Source organism: Mangifera indica, chromosome 11, assembly GCF_011075055.1.
Source record: "Mangifera indica cultivar Alphonso chromosome 11, CATAS_Mindica_2.1, whole genome shotgun sequence".
Classification (NCBI taxonomy): domain Eukaryota; kingdom Viridiplantae; phylum Streptophyta; class Magnoliopsida; order Sapindales; family Anacardiaceae; genus Mangifera; species Mangifera indica.
Genome location: NC_058147.1, coordinates 12,614,175 through 12,633,032, shown reverse-complemented (window position 1 = coordinate 12,633,032; position 18,858 = coordinate 12,614,175). Strand labels below are relative to the sequence as shown.

Genomic DNA, 18,858 nt, shown 5'->3' with positions numbered 1-18,858 from the left:
CCCGTTACTTTTATTATATCTACAAATGCATTAGACATTTGGTTAGCAATAATTTATAAACGCATTATTTTCTGTGCTTCAGTTTCACTTTGGGATATGCAAGGATCTAGATGAGACATAGTAAGTACATACCAAATAAGTTCATGTCTAACTTTAAGAGGCATTTTCTTTTCCCCTAAAAGTGGGAATATTGTCTCATCAAACTAACAATTTGTAAATCGTGCAATAAAAATATCGTCTGTTAATGGTTACAAATACTTGATAATGGATGGTGAATTATATTCAACATAAATTCTCAAATGATATTGGGGTCCTATTTTTGTGCATTAAGAAGACACAATAGGAACATATACAACATAATCAAATATCTTTAAATAAGATATATCAAGTTAATGACCAAGATCCAATTGTAAAAGAGAATATTGATGATAAGAAGAATGTCGCACGTGAATTAACATTGCAACATGTAATATAACATGTCCCCACATCGAAGTTGATAATTGAGTTTTTAGTGATAAAATATATGTAATTACCTAAAGTCATTTGATGAGAGATTCAGTTAATCTATTCTAAGTGTGGATGTATGAGACTGGATATTTAACATCAATCCCTATAGACATGTAACAATCATCAAATGTTTTGGATGTAAATTCAACAACATTATATAGCCGTATTGATTTGATCGAATAATTTGCGAAACACACCTTTAATTTGATCATTTGAGTTAATAGTTTAAGAAATACAACATTTCGAGTTAGCAATAAGCAAAGATGGAACCATCGTGCAAATGCATCAATTAAGACTATGAATTAACAAATGACCCACTTGGTGGATGAATAGGTTTACATATGTCCCATTGAATCCTTTGTAGAAATGATGAAGATTTAACTCTAACTTTGGAAGGAGATAACTTGACTGCTAATTTGCTTTGTGAATAGGCAATACAAGATTTTTCAATGGACAATAAGATCTTATGATTCTTTAATGTATATCTATGTGAATTTTCAATAATCCTATGCATTATTGTAGATCTTAGGTAATCTAAATGATCATACTAAAACATAAATACTTTTGGATTAAAGAATTTCTGATTTAATATTGCATAGGTTTCAATTATCTTTATGACTGTATAATATAATCTAGATGGTAAAGTGAATAATTGTTTTAGTATAAGTTTTCTTTTGGAGGCATTATTAGTTATACAGATGAATTCTACAATATTTGTACTCATGGTTTCAATATGATAACCATTATTTCTTATATATTAAAAACTAAGTAGATTTCTTCTAGATCTACTTGAATATAATGCATCATTGATGCTTAATTTAATCTTATTTTTGAACAAAAATGTAGCTCTTTCGAAGGTTTTAATCAAATTTATTGATCTTGATATAGTGTTTACTTTAGCTTCAATGAGTGTAAAGTTAGGAAATTTTTCTTTTCTTTAAGAATTGTGCGCATTGTTACACTATCCACCAAACACAGGTCTCCATCATTATCTTTTGAATTTGATGCTTCAATTTCGGAGTCCATGTCCTTTCATTTAATAAGTACATTAGTTATAATGTACATAAAATAGTAAAAGGAAGGAGAACATGATAATACAACACATAAAATAATTCATGACTTCAAAATAATTATATATAATGGAATTTAATTATAAAAATTTTGGGCATTCACGTGACTAATCAAGTGACTTATATTTTTATTCTTGAAAGAAGCTTGAAAGGTTCATTAGATCGATAAGATCTAAATTATCAAAAAATTTAATTTTCATAGATTCTTAATATATATCCATCCAATGTTTGTGTGTATTATAGGTATACAATCAATGACATTTACAACCACATATATTATTTTGTGGTTTACTCTATAATATTCTTTATTTTGTTACAGTTTTAATCCACTTCTAGTGATATAACTGAGATTTTTTATAATAACCATTTTCAAAGAGTACCAACACTAGAATGAATGTTAGCCTTTTTTTTTCTCTTAAAAACTTTTCACACACAAAGTTTTCCACTAGAACTAATTTTCTTTCTTCGTGAGAGCTTTGAAAGACCTCGAAAACTATGAACCTCTTTGATTGTCTTTGGCCTCTGCCAATCTATTACTGTCTCAATCATACTCAGGTCTACTAATATCCCCTCTGTTGATACTAATGCGCTAAGAAGGTTACTCGATCGAGCAAAACTTCACACTTAGAGAATTTAGCATATAGTTGTTTTTCTCTTAACCCCTGTAGTGTAATCTCAAGTGCTAGTCATGTTCCTCATGATTCATAAAAAAAAAAAACCAAGATGTCGTCTATGAAGAATACTATAAACTAATCTAGACGGTCATAGAATGTTATGTTTATCAAAGCTATAAACATTGTAAGAGCATTCGTTAGTCTGAATGGTATTATAACAAACTCAAAATGTCTATACCTTTTTTAAAAGGTTATCTTAGGAATATCTTGCCTAACTACCTTTACCTGGTGGTAGTTGGATCTTAAGTCTATCTTTGAGAACACCAAAGAACCCTTTTACTAGTTGAATAAGTTGTTAATTCTAAGCAATAGATACTTGCTCTTAATGGTCACCTTGTTAAGCTCTCAATAGTTAATGCACATTCTCATGGACCTATCCTTCTATTTAATGAATAAAATCGAAGCTTTTTAGGGAGAGTGACTTGATTGAATAAAACCATTCTCTAACAATTCATGGAGTTGCTTTTTTAACTCTTATAGCTTGGCTGAGGTTATTCTATAAGATGCCTTGGAATAGTTGTTGTGTTTGGCACCAATTCAATATGGAATTCAATCTCTCACTTAGGAGCTAGACCTAATAATGTTTTGGAACTTTTGAACCATTAACGTTTGCTCTATACTTGGGTCTAATTTTGCTTTATTGATTACATAGGCTAGGAAGCTTGTGCACCCCTTACTCAATATCTTTCTTACTTTCATGGTATTGAAAAACAAGCTCTTAGTATGCATTTTGCTCAACTCAAATTGATCTTCATTTTCTAGGCTAAACCAAACCTTTTTGAGCTGGTAATCGATTTTAGCTTCATTCCTCTCTAAAAAGTCTATCCTAAGGATCATGTCAAAGTCTGACATCTTGAACACTATCAAGTCCATGAGGAGTTGTCTACCCTGGATGTCAATGGTTTACTTTAACATTATTTCCTTATTGATTATTGTCCTTCCATCTGGTAACTCTATTTTAATCCTCTTGGTCACCTTAACTAGTTGTACTTTTAGTTTTTTTCTACTAAACTCTTGGCTCCGAAACAATGTGTAGCATCACAATCAATTAAAATGTAAATAAGAGTATTAAGGATAAAAATCTGACTAGTGATTATTGTCAAGTTAGCCTCTACTAGCCATTGGGTGATGGTGAAGACTCTGGTAGTGGCTTCACTAATTAGCTACTCAGGTTAGGCTAGGGCTACTAGACACAATCTGGCCATATGTCTTGGTTGACAATAGTGGTAGCAGACCACCTATCTTGTGAAGTATTGCCCTTTATGATGTCTATTACACTTCTTATAGGGAGGAATCTTTGGAACTCTTTATTTCTTAATACTCTTTCAGCCCTTCTTGTTACTTCAGGCCTGAAAAGGTCTTTTCCTTTTTTTCTTGAGGAAAGACCACTCTAGATAGGGGCATTATTATAGCTTACCTATTGTAATGGCATTGGTACTAAAATCAAGGATGATTGAGGCACCATCTAGGTAAAACTCTAACCATACATCCTTTTGACAAAGACCTCTACCCTCAATGTTCTACTTAAAGCCTTACAATATGTTTGAGGTGGTTATGCTCTTGTTATGGTAACTCTAGCTATACTTGGCTTAAGCCTATAGACGAATTTCTCTATTCGTCCCCTCTCAGTGTTGGCTATCTTTAAGGCATACCTTACCAAATGATTAAATTTGGTCTAATATTTTTTTACTATATTTGTGCCTTAGGTTAATATGAGGAACTCCTGAGCTTTAATATAGGTCACATTAGCTCCTTTGTATTTTACTTCAAATCTCCTCTTAAACTCGAACCAAGACATCTTTGAGGTTTGGGTCGTCTCTTTGACTAGGTTCCACCAAGTTCTAACATTGGACTTTAAGAAGTAGGTGGCATATCTAACTCTCTCTTGATTAGTCATATTGAACAAGGCCATAACACTCTCCATTTACTTAAGTCACCATTAAATTTATGAGGCTAGTACATGTTAGGTAAGTTAAAGATGAGATATAACTAGGTCTTGAATGAGGTTACCACTGTTGTATTGTGGGTGCTAAAACTACCTTTACTGATATTTGTGATTCTAGCAAAGAGACTGGTGTTGACTCACTGACCTAAGCTGGAGCACCTTCTTGTTCCTTAAACGTCTCATTAAAGATGTTTCTGACATCTTTAGCACTTAAAACTGAATAGGGAACCGACGGTGTTACTCCCTCACTCTGGCTCTTTTGGAGATTCTCAACTTATCTATTTTTGGTGTTTGTTCTAGTTCTCCTGATTTTCCTAAAACCTCACTTGTTAGTCCTCATATTAACTTAGTAGGTATTTATATAAATTACACTTATAATGATCGATTATGGGTATGGTCAGTGTAGTGTAAGGGGTTTACATTCTTGCTTACTAGACTATACTATTGTTTTCAGAAACATTTTTATTGTCAAAACATCTTTTAGGGTTCCCAAATCATGCTTTGATACCAATTCATAATAATCCCCTCCAAAAGTACTGTCATCCGAAGGAAAGTGCTACTTAAATTGACTACTTGAGTATTACTTTGAAAAAAGAAGACATAACATACAATTAACATTTGAATAGAACTTCTATATTAATATGGTTGATAAGTGACCAAAATACCCTTTAAAAAAATAACTAATGTCAGAAATCTTCGAAAGATATTCATAAAGCTAAAATAATTAAAAACATGAAGTATAACATAGTACTAGCATAAGCTGAAAGTAAAGTAATCAGAGATTTGGTAAATGACAAAATTGCTTCCAACTTTATGCCATTTGACCTCTACTAGTCCCATAATCATCACTATTACCTGTATCTCTACATATAAAAGTAAATGGATGAGTGTTAAAATACTCAATAAGTAGGAGACTCAAACTAGTATATTTTTTAAATTCCTCAAAATGCCTTTGACCCTAACTTTATCTTCTGGGATTGACATCGAACTCTTTACTGAACGTGATAGGTCCTAGTAACTGAACTGGTGCTCATATCTTAAATTAGGGTTAACTAGGTTGTATATCTTACTTTCAGATCAAACTCTGTCCTAACCTAGTCACTAAGAAACCACTCCCTCAAATTCTTATCAAATGTGATGCTACTAAACTCGAAAAAAGCATCTGAATTTGAAAGTTATATTGTAATTGAATACTAGACCAATCAGTTTAGATCAAGCACGAAGATTTGGCACCTTAGCCATGTGAGTTCTTTCTTATTTTCTAACTATGATGTACTATAACTGGGCTCTATTACAATTGTTACCTTACTACAGGGTCTGGTGTTAGGAATACTTACTCATGGTAGCCTCTCATAATGATCTTAGAATAACTAGCATGCTTATATCTATTCAGCTTCCACCTAGCTGATAGTTTCTCTATATACTTTAACTGATTGGCACAAGAGGTATTACTACATACTCTGAAGATTTAATCTTTTTCTTGGGATGAGCATTATCTCTCTAGCCTAGTTTATTAATCAAATTCTCCTTCTACCCTATACCCATGAGCATATGCATTTCTTACACACGGATCACGCTCAACTTTTACTCATGCTTTCTTATTTATAGACACACAATTGTCTATCTCTTAAGGACACGATTATGTATCCATCAGTTTGTTTATTGTTTTTACCTAATTTTGTCTTAATTGTGCCTTTCCACAAAGTAATTCGATAAATTCTCATATTATTTAGCTATGTTAAAGCTATGTATATAATATCTACATGTTATTAATGACTGCTAATCGGTCAAGGAAGTCTGACAGTCATTGAAAGGTCGAGAAAACTTGTCCTAAAGTCTAAAGGTCGAGCACATAGACGTGTATCTCATACCATATGACTATTTATCGACTCCAACTTATAGGAATAGGCCTAAAAACACACCTTAGCTAAGTTTCTATAGATGTTTTTTTGATCCTCAGGCATATACAAGCATCAACAACATATCATACTACATTTTTACATGATTCACTGTCTTTTTAAACATAATTTCATTAAGAAAATGAACTATAACTTTTCTAAGGTTTGTTATAAGGTTGATTTTTCCCTACCAAGATTATACTTTAAACCCTCTTTCGAATTTGGATTATTGGCAATAAACTTAATCAAAAACATATTATAATAATCATCTAACTTATGTAAGCACATAAATATGCATAGTTAGCAACGATATCATAGATTTTATGATTATACTTACATCAGTATAATTCTTAGCATTATTTTACCTTTTAAATTAATTTCTTTTCAACAAAACTGATTACATACATGTACACATGCATATTTATATCCAAAAAGGCATATTTAATCAATAAACAATAGTTAAAGACGAGCCAAGCAAGAAGGCAGATCCTATTTACCTTATTATAACAAGATAGTCACACATAACTAGGCCTCATTCTCTCTAGTTTCTTCACCACCACGTTGTTGGAGAGAGCTCATCTTAGATGTTACACGATAGCTGAGATATCAAACTCTCTTATTCTCTCATTTTTCTAAGGCTTCAAGTGGTTTAGGATTCTGAATTCTAACCTCTAAGTCAACACGATTGACCAATTAATAACCAATTATGCACCTAGACACATGAGCGTGTGTCAAGATACACACTACTATGTGTCACTTATAAATTAATATTGCACTAAATCATCTTGTCTAGTTGATATGGCAGAGACATATGAGTGTAGCCTCCCCCACACACAGTTGTGTGTCACCCAAATTAAAAACTTTGACTTTTTAACTTATATTGACATAAGTGAAATGACTATACTGCTCTTGAGACATACTTGTCGATGTTCCAATGAGTTAATTCTAGTAAATCTATCGAGAAAACATTTAGAAACTCCTAAACTATTAGTGTCTCATTAATACTCGGGTTTGATTCCACGTCACTCATTACGTGAGCTAGAAAACCTATGCACTCTTTACTTAACCATTTTTCTTTTTGCCTTCATCGCACTGGTCATCATACTTTTGATGCGCTTCTCACCAAAATCAAATTGATCTCTATTTTTAAGTCTAAACTGAACTTTTTTATGATGATAGTCAATCTCATCTCTATATCTCCTCATAAAATCTATCATTAGAATCATATCATATGTGGAATCTTAAAGACTATCAATCCACTAATAGTTGCCTGTCTACCTTTAACTTCAACAATCTATCGCAAAAGCATTTCATTATTGATTATTGACCTACCATAGATAGCTTGGCTTTTGTAAGCCCTTAAGTATTGATGTATACTTTGGTAGTAGCTCTTTTTATTGGTTGCTCAACTTGAGCTAGAACTCCAAAACAAAAATTGGTTATGCATTTTAGTTGTTGGCACCTACAACATTCTCTCTATTTAGTCAATCACTTCCCTCTGTGATGCTTGCCACACCTCTGACAAATTAGAGTTTTGGTGTCTTTTGTTTCTTGTTACACTTCTAACCCTTCTTGTTTTACTTAGGTTAGAATAGTCACTTTCTCTTTTTGTTTAGAAGAGGACCTCTTTGTGCATTGGTGTTGTCTGATTATAACTCTAATGTTGGTGCAAAAATAAGTTCACCATACATCCTCTTGACAAGTACTTATGATCTCAATACTTTATTTAGGGCCTCACTACATGTTTAAGGTGACTGATTTCCCATAATCACATTTAGGGCTATAGCTGGATCTTGCTTATACACAAATTTCTTCAACTATCTAATCTCTGTATTTTTTTTCTTTAGGGCACACCTTACTAAATTGTTGAACTTATTGATGTATCCTTTCACTGTTTTTGAGCTTGATATGGTGTTATGAACTTTTGAGCCCTAATATAGGTCACATTTGCACTTTTGTACTCTGCCTTAAATCTTTTTTCTGAAATTAGTTCAAGTCATCTCTGAGATCTTGACCACATCTCTGGCCAAGTTCTACTACACCTTAGCATTTGACTGGAATATGTAAGTGGCTTATCTAATCCTCTCTTGGACAACCGTATCAAAAAGGGTCATAATAGTCTTAATTGACTCTAGCTACTCCTTAGCTATAATTGGATCCTTAACACCTGCAAATTTTTGGGGCTAGTGTATACGAGGAAAATTAAAAATAGGGTGTAGTTGAGTCATAGCTATCACTATTATTTATGTGGATTTATCTTCCATTGAGCTTTATGCCTATGTCGGTGGTGCTTGAACTGACTCACTTACTTGAAATAGATACCTTGTTGCTCCTTCAGTACTTTCTAATCAAATTCCTAATATCATCAGTATTCAAGCTTGTCTAGGGATCTCGAGAATTGCTCCCCACTTTAAGTCTTTTACAGGTTTCTTGTTTGTTTACTTTCGACAATTCTTCTTGTTCACCTCATTATCCTAAAAACTCGTCACTATAGCATTAGGGGTTTACATTCTCACTAAGCTTAGCTATGCATATTCCTCAGAAATCCTTTGGGCATCAAAATCATGTTTTGATACTAACTTGTAAAAAAGTACTGCCTTCTAGAGGAAGATATCATTACTTACATTACTTGAACATGTATTTATTTTAAAACATACTTAACATAACATATAACCTAGTAAAATTATCAAAATACCCTCATCTTATTATTATCCAATGAAAACATGTCAAAGGATATCTAAATAATAATATATTATCCATAACATCAAATGAATTGTAGCAAAATACATTAACATAAAATGACCTTAACTATGCTATACTCGTTAACCACCACTTGCCCTATGACTATCATAACCATTTGGACTTGCGCACATGAAAGTTAGGGAGTGAGTAATAAAACAACCAATAAGTATAAGTCTCTACTACTACTTTTATATAATCCCTATAAGGCCTTTGACTCGACTCATATTAACTCTGTTATTTGTAGTCTGCACTAAACTCTCATTAGTATGATAATGGGTTTTATATCTTATTTATGTAACTTATACTAAACTTGAGAATGTTTAGGTTGCATATCATAAATTTTAGGTTGAACAATGTCCCCTTGAGTCATTAAAAAATCACTCCCTATAAGCCTAATTGGTGTGACCATATCATCTAAAAGCTAAGTCCTTTAGTTGTATACCAGGTCAATCGAACTGGATTGAATATAGGAATTTGACACCTTGGCCATGTAAGCACTCACTTTGCAGTCTACTCATATACACCACCATTAGATTGTCAAACATCATCATAACTAGGCTCTATTATAAGTTATTACCCTATTGTGGGTATAATGTCCTACTGTAAATATGCCCTATTATAGGCACTGTAAGGGTTATGTACTCAGAGTGTCTCCTTATAATGACCTTGTGATGTCTAGCCTACATTAATCTTGATGGCTCATCTTAACTTTCATCGTAATCATAACTCTTGCCCTAATATAATTTTATCTCTTGGGCCCATTGGATATTGCTATGTACCCAAAAGTTTTATACTATCTCTCAAGATGACCTATAAACTTTTAGCCTAGTTTCCTTTTCTTTCATTACTTTGCTCTTACACATAAACATCCTTCTTAGGGTACATAAGCATTCATTTTTCTTGTGCATAAGAAATGACTATCCTTTTAACAGCGTGTCACTTCATAACATGGGTGCCTTTTTTCATCTTGCCATGAACAACACTTTTTCACCATGTATTCTCCCCTTGTCCACTTTAATTATCACATACGAGCATATGTCTGTCAAAGACAGGCGTGTGCCTTCTCCCATACTTGAACTTTTCATAATTCAATTTTTTTTTCACTATCTTTTCCTTTAGGACTATTTTAGTTATTTCATCCTACATACAATCGTACATATAACATAAATGGGTGAACTTCATACCCTATTTGATCGTTCATTGGTCAACAACATCTAATAATTGCTAAAGTGCTAAAAAAACTCAATCTGAAATTTAGGTTTCGTGCACATGGATATGTGTCCCATACTACACGATTGTGTGTCAAACCTAAAAAATAGAAGACCAAACCTAAATCGCACCCTAAGTGATTTCTATGCTTCTCTCTTGATTCAATTCTTTAACTAAGGCATTTCTAACAATTTTTCAATCAATCTCAATCAAAATTAACCCTAATAACTTTTTAATATTATTCAAGTGCTCTAATTTATCACAAATGATAACCCTATGATCATCAAAGCTTAATTGCAATTCCCATAAATAAATTCACATTGCATCAATACAAATGCAGCAACAATACAATCATCATGGGTTTAAACATTCATCAAATCATTTATATTTCATTAATTTCACCATAACGGGTAAATCTACATCTTAACAAGATGATCATTACCACAAATATATACACATAAATCTTCATCACAAAAGATCATCAAAATCACATCATTATTCAACTACGATCACCCTTCAACACACAAAATCATTCAACATAGGATCTTTCCTCAATCCACAACAAGATTGCACTTTAATCAAAGGTTGTAAAGAGCTTCGTTTACAATAGAAATTGAGGGTGATCAACAGCCTATTTTCACACTCCCTTCACTACCACTTTTCGTTGTAAAGACCCTGTTATAGCTGTCACCAAGAATCTAGAAAATGCTTAAACTTGTCTTCACTCCCTTCACTCTCTTTAAAACTTAGCTAACATGCAAATATAAACTACCATGTGTGCGTGTCTTCACCACACATGGTCGCATGTCACCCACACACACGGTCGTGTGTCACTTAAATTCAAACTATTGTGGCACTTATCTACTTTGGCTAACATGAGAACTAACACATGGACTTGACCATCCTATGCATCCCCCCGTGCCCCCACCCCCCTCGGACCTTAAATTTCACAATTTATAATATAATTCAAGCCAACTTAATCATACGTCAACAATAATCACAAAAAACAACAATAATGCCCTTAAAACGTACTAGCGGGTGTTACACCTATTAAGATTTTTCAATGTTTCTAGAGTGGCTAAATAACCTTAAGCATGATTCAAAATTTTCACAATTGTTTTAGAGTTATTCACATTTATAAAGCCACTTTGAGTCTAGTTAGAATTGGGAGTAACAATATAGGCAAATTGTATAAACACGTAACTATTAAGATCATTTTCTTCCATATTATCAAGACTACTCATCAATCTTTTCATTTTATTTCCTCTTCTAGCCAATCTACCAAAACCTCCATATAGGTTATATCAGTAAAATTGTAAAGCAATATGTCTAGACTTACTACATACTCGACACACTACCATAAGCTCTGGGAACATCTTACCTTTACCCTCATTTTGATAACTTCACATTTTCACCGCCGACTCCTCTAGAGTCTTACATTTGCTTCGTTTTTTACAAGTGAGTTGCTTTGACATAACAAGCTTATATTATTTGTCACATTATCTATTTTTAGATTTCAATTATCATCTCTCTTCTTTATTAACCTAGTGCACATATTAACAAAATTGTTATGTACTTTCATAAAAAAAAATGCAATCTTATAAATTCATTGTTCATATTTCTGCATAACAAATACTGAGTAAATTTAGAACTTACATGCACTATTGCACGATCAAACTCTAATCCAAGTCCATCAATTATATAATTAAGTAATTCTTTGCCGGACACATGTTAACCACTACCTCGTAAGGCCTCTTCCATCTCTTTCATCCGTCTCATATATTCATGCACACTTAGCGGACCTTTTTTTGAATTCTGTAGAGTACTCTTAAAGTTTCCTTGCTCCAACCTCTGACTCGACGACAAAATAATTCTTTAAAACAATCCATACTGCACTAACATTTTCATATTTAGAAACATGGCTAAGCATATATTCAAAATGGATGGAAGAAGACAACTCATTAGCAATTTGCCATAAGTCTTCCAAATATGAAATTGAGGACTTGATAGCTTAATAGAAGTACTTGAGTCATTCCGTACAAAAAGAAAGTAGTGAAGGACTTTGCGACGCATTAATCAAGTGATCTTCAAGTTCATGTGCTTCAATCGTATACAACACTTGCATTCTCCAGAAGTTGTAATTCTCTTTAGTCAATTTTGGAGTTACTATCTACAGGTTCGACACTAGAAAATTAGTTCTTGAACATAAAACATAGTTTTGTGATGGTCTTGAACTAAATATTTTCTCAAGAGTAACCGAAGAGTTAGACAAACATGAAAAGTTAGCCATTGATGCTGGTCATAGGCTTTGATATCATGAAATTTTCTAGAACACCAAGATAAGAAAACATTAATCTAAAACACCAGAAACAAAAAATTTTGAGAACATCAAATTGATTGTCATTCAAATATATCAACATATTTATTCTCAGTTATTCATTACAAACAGAGTTAAATCTATACCCTTAATCTCATCATAAGAATTCTACAAACATTAAATTACATACCATTTCATCAAAGCCGATAGAGTAGTAAAGCAATTGAGCATATGCTGCTAAGGAAGACAAACAACACAGTTCTCCCAGTCAAATGAGTAACACACCTTTCTATTACTATAAGACTTGTTATCAAAATGATAACACTTCAATTATTCCAATCCAAATTGTTTCATCAAAAGTGTATATGATTTGCATTAATGACAACCGCTCTTTTCATTACTTCTCTTTTAAACTTTAATGCCATCTATAATTATCTGCTAGTATGCTCAACAATTTTGAGTTAAGCTCGAGCTTTGCATTGATCAGCTCAATGAGCTCGCGAGTTCATGACTCAATTTAAGTAAAAATATCTATAATCCTTCAAAAGACTCAAAATTTTCATTTATACTCATAAAATCTTTCTCCATAACTTTAAACATAGAGGGAACTAGTAAAATATAAGTTATGAAATTTAAATATAATTTATTTAAAATTAAGAGATTTAGATATAATTTTTTAAGTTACGTTTGAACTAACCATTCTCGTCTCAAACTTAAGCTTGAGCTGAAATATTCTTACCAACATGAAGAGCTTGATTTCAAGCTTAACTTTCATTTTATCAACTTGAGCTAGAACTAAACACGACTTAACTTAGTTCGGCTTGATTATACCCTAGTATGACTTGCTAAGCCCTAGCATAGGGCCTATAAGATACATACCTCCAAAGGGAAAATAAAACTAGAAAAACATGATGACTTAAAATTTCTACTATCCTTCATACAACTTAAATTAAATATAGACAAAACAATGGTACACTTATACTTGATATGCGTGAAAAATGGTTGTAATAATAGTAACACTAATACTGAATAAATTATACTATCATAAACCAAATATGTAGATACATCAATCCCTAAATAGTCAAAATTTACATAGACATCACACGTCTGATATTGAAATAATGCAAATAATCAAACTAATGCCTTTCTTCAAGCTAACTTATTGGCTCCCCATATGCTCTGCTACTGATACCAATGATCATTTACGGGCATGCACTCCTATTTTGTGCAACCATACAAGGTCTTTTAAATTGAAACGCTTATACCAATTAAAGCAAAACAAAAAGGACCACAACACTCTTAGGCAATCTATGAGTTTGACAAGGCTTAAACCAATATTTGGTTTGGACCCTGCTTTTGGAAATAGAGCTCGGAGCAGTTCCTATCAACAAGGGTACGACTCTCTAAAGGATCGAGATATATGGATTGGTCCAGTTTAGCCTTGGCCCTATTTGTCCAAGTCTAATAGTTAAAAAAAATTCAATAATCTTCAAAATAAAATTATAATTTCGGCTTGTACAATGCACTATTAGGTGAAATTATGTCACATCATTTGATTTGATTGAACATACCAGTATTGTTTATTCCGATCTTAAAGTGAAACGGTACAGTCAATAAAAAAACTGAGGGAACAAGAGGACGTTAAAATGACAGGTAAGTGAGAGATTAAATAAGAGTATAGCGTACTGTAAAGGGAACAAGAGACCACTTATTCTAATTCGCTAAAGTGATTGAAGAGAATCCATGGCCACTGGCCAGTATATAAGGGTTGAAGAAGGCTCAAAATACAGGCAGAGTTTTAGTTAAGTTTTTTGAGAGGAATCCCCCAAGACTCTTGCAACAGCCTCGAAGCTAGTCCACACTAGTGGGAGGTTGGCTGCATAAAAAAAACACAAACAACATCACTCACCGTAGCAAATCATACTTACCAATCCAAATGGCTCGTGGGAAGGTTCAGATGAAGCGTATCGAGAACCCGGTGCACCGGCAGGTCACCTTCTGCAAGCGCCGTGCAGGGCTCCTCAAGAAGGCTAAGGAGCTTTCCGTCTTGTGTGATGCTGAGATTGGAGTTTTCATCTTCTCTGCTCATGGAAAGCTCTATGAAATGGCCACCAAAGGGTCAATCTCTCTCTCTTTCTATGCTGTCTTTACATGAAAACGCATGCGCACAAAGTCTTTTTCTTTATTTACACAAACAAACACAGAAAAATTCGGATACTATTTCAGCTTCGAACACTCCGTGGGAAAGCCAACAAATGGTTTTTGATGCGATAAATATAGCTAAAATCCCAAATAAAAGTTTCCACAAGCATGCATGCTGGCACATATGTGAAGGATGAATTTTTATTTATTTATTTGTTTGTTTTTTTGATGGTGTGAAATAGAACTATGCAAGGGCTTATAGAGAGGTACATGAAGGCTAATCCAGTGGCTCAGACTGAACAATCAGCCATGGAGATGCAGCCTGCTGCAGTGCCGGTATGTGGTTTATTATTATATTTATTTTTATAATTTATATATAAAGCTTCCTGTAGCTCTAAATATCTGTCCGTTAGAAAATTGGTGACAATGAATATGGTACAAAAGGAATAACATCATTTATTCATACGTGTTGAAAAAAGGATTATAGAGCATCAGATTCAGATCCCTATAATTCTAATAAGATAAAAATCATATAGTCTAGATAAGACGAAAATGATAAACAATTATACCCTTACAAAAAAGGTTGCCTGCTATAGCATTTTTAAGTCGATATATGGTGATAGATTATGAACCCTTAAAGAAAGGATGAAAAGAATTTTGAAATTCAGGAGGCTGATCCCACCATGTAAAAGATGTTAAAGCTAAAGCATCCACAACTTTATTACCTCAAAGATAAAAGTTGCTTTATTATTCTCTCTTTTTCTTTGGAAAAAAAAATAATAATAAGCATTAGATGGCACAATTAATTTTATTGACAAATTAATTATAATATGAATCTGTAATTATCTGTAAATCTCTAGAAGTGCATGAAAATCCAGGCGTGCGAATAAAACAGGTTAAACCAAGATAGAAAAACCAAAAAAAAAAAAAAAAAGGAGTCTTATGAATTATTTTTATTAAAAGTTAACTCAAATTCGATGAGTTTTAACTCATGTACATACGCACTTAACAATTCTCATCATATCAGCATGTATATCAATCTGTACACTAGAATTCTTATACATACAAATATAAAACCTAGACCATTGTTATTACTTATAAGAATACTTGAAGGAGATTAGTTAAATTTTACGGGCGAGATTTTTGAGTTTCAGTAACAAGCTTGCCTGTGAAAATTAGTTCATGCACACATAAAATAATTCATCTTAGAAAGAATCAAGGTTGAATATGAGGACACTTTTCAAAACATTCTTATATAAAAAGTATCAAGACGTCCGAATGAGAAATTAATTATTTATTTAAAACCATCTAACTATTATTCCTTCTGACAGTATTTTGAATGCTCGATATTCGCTTTAGTTTGCGGCTTGTACTTTTAATTAAGTTATAGATTAAAAAATGCCTCTGCAGATAATTAATTAATTAATTAATTAGTCACTCTGAGTTTTATTACGTATAGTTTAAAAATTCAAATTGAAATAAATTAATTGTGATGGATGGGTTGTATTTCAACCTGGCGCATCTTGTTCATTATCAAACAACTATGTATGAACGATTTACTTTGTTCATTTATGTGAAAAAGTTTAGTATACATGTGTATGGAAATTTTATCTTGATGTTATTCAAAAATGGAAAATTACTTGAATGTTTTATGTGAAATCAGGATGCAATTGAGGAGATCAACATGCTGAAGCAAGAGATTGAGATTCTCCAAAGAGGCCTCAGGTATAGATGCAATCATCATAATTATTATGATTTCTGTATTTTCTTAAGATAACTTTCTCTGCTTCTGTTGAAATCTGCTTACAATGGTGACGTGCAGATATATATTTGGAGGCGGAGCCGGGATGATGACATTGAATGAACTTCTTCTGCTTGAGAAACATCTTGAGATATGGATTTATCACATCCGCTCGGCAAAGGTATAAATAAAAAGCACAATAATAGAGAAAATATTGTTTATTACTGTTCTTGAAGAATTACTTATGAGATTATTTACAATGGGATATGTAGATGGACGTTATGTTTGAAGAGATCAATCTGCTGAGGAACAAGGTTAGTTTAATTTCACTTTCATTTTCTTCATTAAATTTGGTATCCTTTTGCAGCCATTTAGTTCAAGTGAAAAATACTTTTATGTTTCAAAGGCATTATAGAATAAGATATAGATTAATTATGAGAGATCACTAACCTAGTCATTTTTTTAAGTCTAATTGGTTAGAAATATTTTATAGACAGTAAGATACTAACAGAATCTCCCGTAACCATTTTTACAAAGGAAAAGTTCATATATTTGATACATATATTGAAAGAGTTAGGTAAGATTTAAGCTTCAGAACAATCCTAAGACTGACTTAAACATACATTTAGGAGGGTATAATTATTCGAACAATATAGACTATATTGTCTGAAAATCCTGATCTATTCTTGGAGAATAGGAGATGGAAAGCATTCATGAAGAACTGAATTTTGAATCTACTAATAAATATTAATTTGAATATGTAACTAAGGACCAAATAAAATACGTTTCCCCAACAATGATCTCAGTCGATTGCCATTTGTGATCAAGGACATTAATGCTCGTTCGGGAGAAAAGTTGGCTGCACTTGATGCCAGAAAATTAGCACTATAAAATAGATTGCCAATGGTGTCATTGAACATAGTTTGATGACAATGACCAATGATCAAAACCAAAACTACCTAGCTAAATTACTGACCAAAGTTTAATTTTTGAATTTCATCTGCAGGAAGGAATTCTGAAAGCTGCGAATAAATATTTGCAAGAGAAGGTAATGAATTAACCATTTATTTATTAATTTATGACAGTTAAACAAATTAAACAAGAATTAAATTTATTTTTTGTAATTTTTGTGCAGGTAGAGGAGAATATTAGAAATATTACTGACTTTGGACAAATGACTACTAATATTGGCTACCCACTAACTATACCTAATGAGATATTTCAGTTCTAGGATTTGCTCCAGTTATATATATATATATCATACCTATGATATTAAATAATTGGAGCATCAAAATTATAATTTCTAGTTGATTATGTGAGTGTAAAATATTTCTTTGTACCATTGCAAGTTACTTAGCCTCTCCATAATATGGCATACAAAGCCATCAACTTTCTTCCTCAAATAATGTATTACGATACAAAAACCTTAGCTAAATTATAATTGACATTGTGGTGTGGTTTAATTAAGTTGTTTTTTTTTAGATTTCTCCTCTATATGTATATGGTGGTGCTCTTTTAACTGAAAATTTAGACCTAAATTGATGCACATATTGCTGAAAGATCACACACTTAACTATTTCTAGCTTTAACTAGAGCAAGAAAGAATTAATATTTTTTGAATAAATTCCTCACTTTTCATTAAAATTACCTTATTAGGGTTTACAAAGTATTTATATAAGATTAGTCTTGTCAGGTTGGCAAAGAATGTATCAAGGACTATCAATCATTGATTGAGTTAAGAGAGTAAATGCACCGTATCAGATTTTTGTCAAACATCTTCCTTCAAACCAATATTACAGAATGTAGTATTAGGATTGCACAGAAAAACAAAACATTACTCCTCCTTGAGCTCATATTTCCATCCTTTAAAAACATCTTTACACCATTTACAAACAGAATTGCACAACAGTCATTACTCCTCCATGAGCTCATATTTCCATCAATTCATAAACAATAACTTCAACATGTTTACACCATTTACAAATAAAATTGCTCACAAGATTCAATACTCCTCTCAAAGTATAAACAGTTTGTCATCAAAGAAACAACATCCCATGGTTAAGCGAACATCAGAAATCCCATTTACAGTAACTTCAGTACCAACCAATAAGAAACAACATAAAATAAGACAAAATAAATTAATCCATCGTCATTAATAACTCCAGTATCACAATACACAAAAACATTAACCACCTCCACAATAATCTCTCCAATACACTAACAACTCCAACATCAATAATAAATAAAATCAATGCATCATCCTCAACAACCCTAATACATTCGAACATCAACAATTCATCGATAACCTTTTCAATACATTAACAATTCCAACATCAACAATAAATCAACATTAATGTAACATCCATCTTTTGAAGGACTGTTCTCTAAAGAGAAGTGCTACTACACTTGGTTGAACATACATGATATTTCTAAATTGCCCCTCAAATAAGATCATCAATAAAAGCATCGAAAGGTATCTACAAAAAATAATAATAATAATAATAAAACTCAAACAATGTGTGTAGTCGTAACATAATAGCCTCATAAATAATCTCACACACAAAAACTCCAAACATAAAACATAACATAATGACAACTTAATGTTAACGCAGA

General features: G+C 32.3%; 1 protein-coding gene across 1 annotated transcript; it reads left to right on the top strand.

Moving 5' to 3' along the window:
• The first annotated feature begins 14,051 nt into the window (after positions 1-14,051).
• Positions 14,052-17,708, top strand: LOC123230035 (agamous-like MADS-box protein AGL12). The gene is made up of 7 exons (XM_044656130.1): positions 14,052-14,480; positions 14,747-14,840; positions 16,168-16,229; positions 16,327-16,426; positions 16,518-16,559; positions 17,252-17,293; positions 17,381-17,708. Exons 1-7 carry the CDS (start codon positions 14,299-14,301, stop codon positions 17,474-17,476), a joined length of 618 nt encoding a protein of 205 aa, XP_044512065.1. The 5' UTR covers positions 14,052-14,298; the 3' UTR covers positions 17,477-17,708.
• Positions 17,709-18,858: the final 1,150 nt, after the last annotated feature.